This window comes from Rosa rugosa, chromosome 2, assembly GCF_958449725.1.
Source record: "Rosa rugosa chromosome 2, drRosRugo1.1, whole genome shotgun sequence".
Classification (NCBI taxonomy): Eukaryota; Viridiplantae; Streptophyta; class Magnoliopsida; order Rosales; family Rosaceae; genus Rosa; species Rosa rugosa.
The window spans coordinates 58387462-58389734 of record NC_084821.1 but is presented as its reverse complement, the minus strand read 5'-3'; the positions used below and the strand labels follow the sequence as shown (position 1 = coordinate 58389734).

The window sequence follows — 2273 nt, the reverse complement described above, 5'->3', positions numbered from 1 at the left end:
CATTATTCCTCAAGATTTGGGACAACTCTCTCAGCTAGTCGACCTAGATCTGTCTCGGAATTCATGGAATCCTATTCTAACAGAAGCGCATTTCATGAACCTCACGAGATTGGAGACATTTCGAATAGGCACAGACAGACCTGCTTTGTCATCATCCCTCATTTTCAATGTGACTGATGACTGGGTTCCCCCATTCAACCTCAGCGAAGTTTACATTCAAAACTGCAGAGTGGGTCCTGCGTTTCCGGTACGGCTTCGATCTCAAACTCAACTAGTTGATGTCCGCCTTGATAATAGTGGAATTTCTGATCGAATACCTGAGGAATGGCTCTTGAAGATATCTTCACAGGTTGAATCCTTGCATTTACCTAACAATGACATTGGCGGAAAAGTTCCCTTCCAATTCAAGTTTCCAAAATTAACTTTCATAGATTTGCATCATAATCAATTTGAGGGCACACTCCCGCAGCTTTTGCCCACTAATGCTCCTCTATTAGTAGACCTGGATCTTTCTGATAATCATTTGAAAGGAACTATTCCACCTTCATTTGAGAATTCTTTCTCTAGGAAACAATCAGTTTTCTGGAGAGTTCCCTCAAGAATGGAGTTTGTGGAGCGAAATCGATGTCGTGGATGTCTCAAACAACAATCTCTATGGTAATATTCCCAGTTCAATGGGCATCCCAGGTTCTCTTGGAGTTTTGAAGATGAACAACAATAATTTTAGGGGAGAAATTCCTTCTTCCTTGCAAAATTGCACGAGTTTGTTTCATATTGACTTTAGTGGCAACATACTCACTGGAATCCTACCTATATGGATAGCGACCATGGGGTCAAAGTTTTTTCAATTGCAGTATCTACTAATGCGACTTAATTTTTTAAGCGGAAATATTCCCCGACAGTGGTGCAATCTTCAAGCCCTTCATATCCAAGACCTTGGCCATAACAACATTTCAGGGACTATTCCCACATGTTTGAGTAATTTGACTGCTCTACTCTTACATGAGGGCAGTTGGAGAAGCTATCATGAAAGGAACAGAACTTGAATATAGCAATCAACATTCATTACATTTGGTAAAGAGCATTGATTTTTCTTCTAATAATTTAGAAGGTGAAATCCCTGAAGATATAAGCTCTCTCGTTGAATTGGGTTCCTTGAACTTGTCGAGGAACCATTTAACTGGAAAGATTCCATGGAAGTTCAGAAACTTAAGCAAGTTGGAAACTCTTGATCTCTCACACAACCACCTTTCAGGAGAGATTCCCCAAAGCTTTTCTTCTTTGACCTCATTGTCTCACTTGAACTTGTCTTATAATAACCTTTCTGGAAGAATTCCTTCAGGGCCCCAACTTCAAACACCTCCCTCCCCTCCCTCACCATGCCACCAAACGCACCGTTCCACACCATCAACGCCGTCGACAACGCCGTCGCGGCGGCCTCCATCACCGCCTCCATCGTCGCGACTTTTCTGTAGACTTTTTCCATGATGGGGAGGTAGAGAGCGAAGAGCAAGCCGGCGCCGATGGTGGAGAAGAATCCGAAGAAGTATTTTCCACGTGTCAGACCGGGAGGCTTGTCGTGGCTCGAGCCAAGGGCTAAGAGGATTGAGCTGACGGTTAGGAGGATGACGCAGTTAAGGTTGGAGAATGTGACCTTCTGTTTGACGATGAGTACGAAGAGGAGGAGGTTGAAGACGAGTTGGGAGGAGAGAAGGAGGGAAGAGGTGGAGACCGGGAGGTTGGAGTTGCCGACGGAGAACAGGAGGTTGTTGAGGCCCAACATAAGGCCCACGAAGATGGAGATGGAGAAGATTTTGGAGGTGAATTGGGTGAAGTGTCTTCTGGTGGTGAGGTTGAGGAAATAAGGGAGGATAATTGGGGGGAGAAGAAGAGGAAAGCCAGCACACTGAACCCATGTAGCGACCCAAATGCTTGAGCCTTTATGAATGAAATGGTATTTGGAGAGGAGAGTGGCTGAGACGGAGCCAACAAAGAGGAGGAGGTAGTTCATCACCAACAAGGGGAGAGAGCCTTTTTTTTGGGAGTGTGGGGGGTCATATCGGCGGATGGGGGCATTATTAGCAGCTTGTGGGTAATGGGAGAATTCCTTTATGGGTTGGGATAATATGGCCGTTAATGGTGATTAGAGTTTAGAAGATAGGTGTAGAAGGTGAGGAGAGGATGGAGATGATGGGTTTTTAGGAATGTGGACCTAGAAAGAGAGAGGGGGATGAATCTCTCAATTTAAGAAAAAATGAGATTATAGAATGATT

The 2273-nt window shown here is 44.5% G+C and overlaps 1 protein-coding gene across 1 annotated transcript; it reads right to left on the bottom strand.

Moving 5' to 3' along the window:
* Positions 1-1201: 1201 nt before the first annotated feature.
* Positions 1202-2143, bottom strand: LOC133731143 (probable purine permease 4; the record flags this gene model as incomplete). Its single annotated transcript, XM_062158588.1, has 1 exon — positions 1202-2143. A coding segment is annotated over one exon (942 nt), but the record flags the coding sequence as incomplete, so codon positions are not given.
* Between the last annotated feature and the right edge of the window lie 130 nt (positions 2144-2273).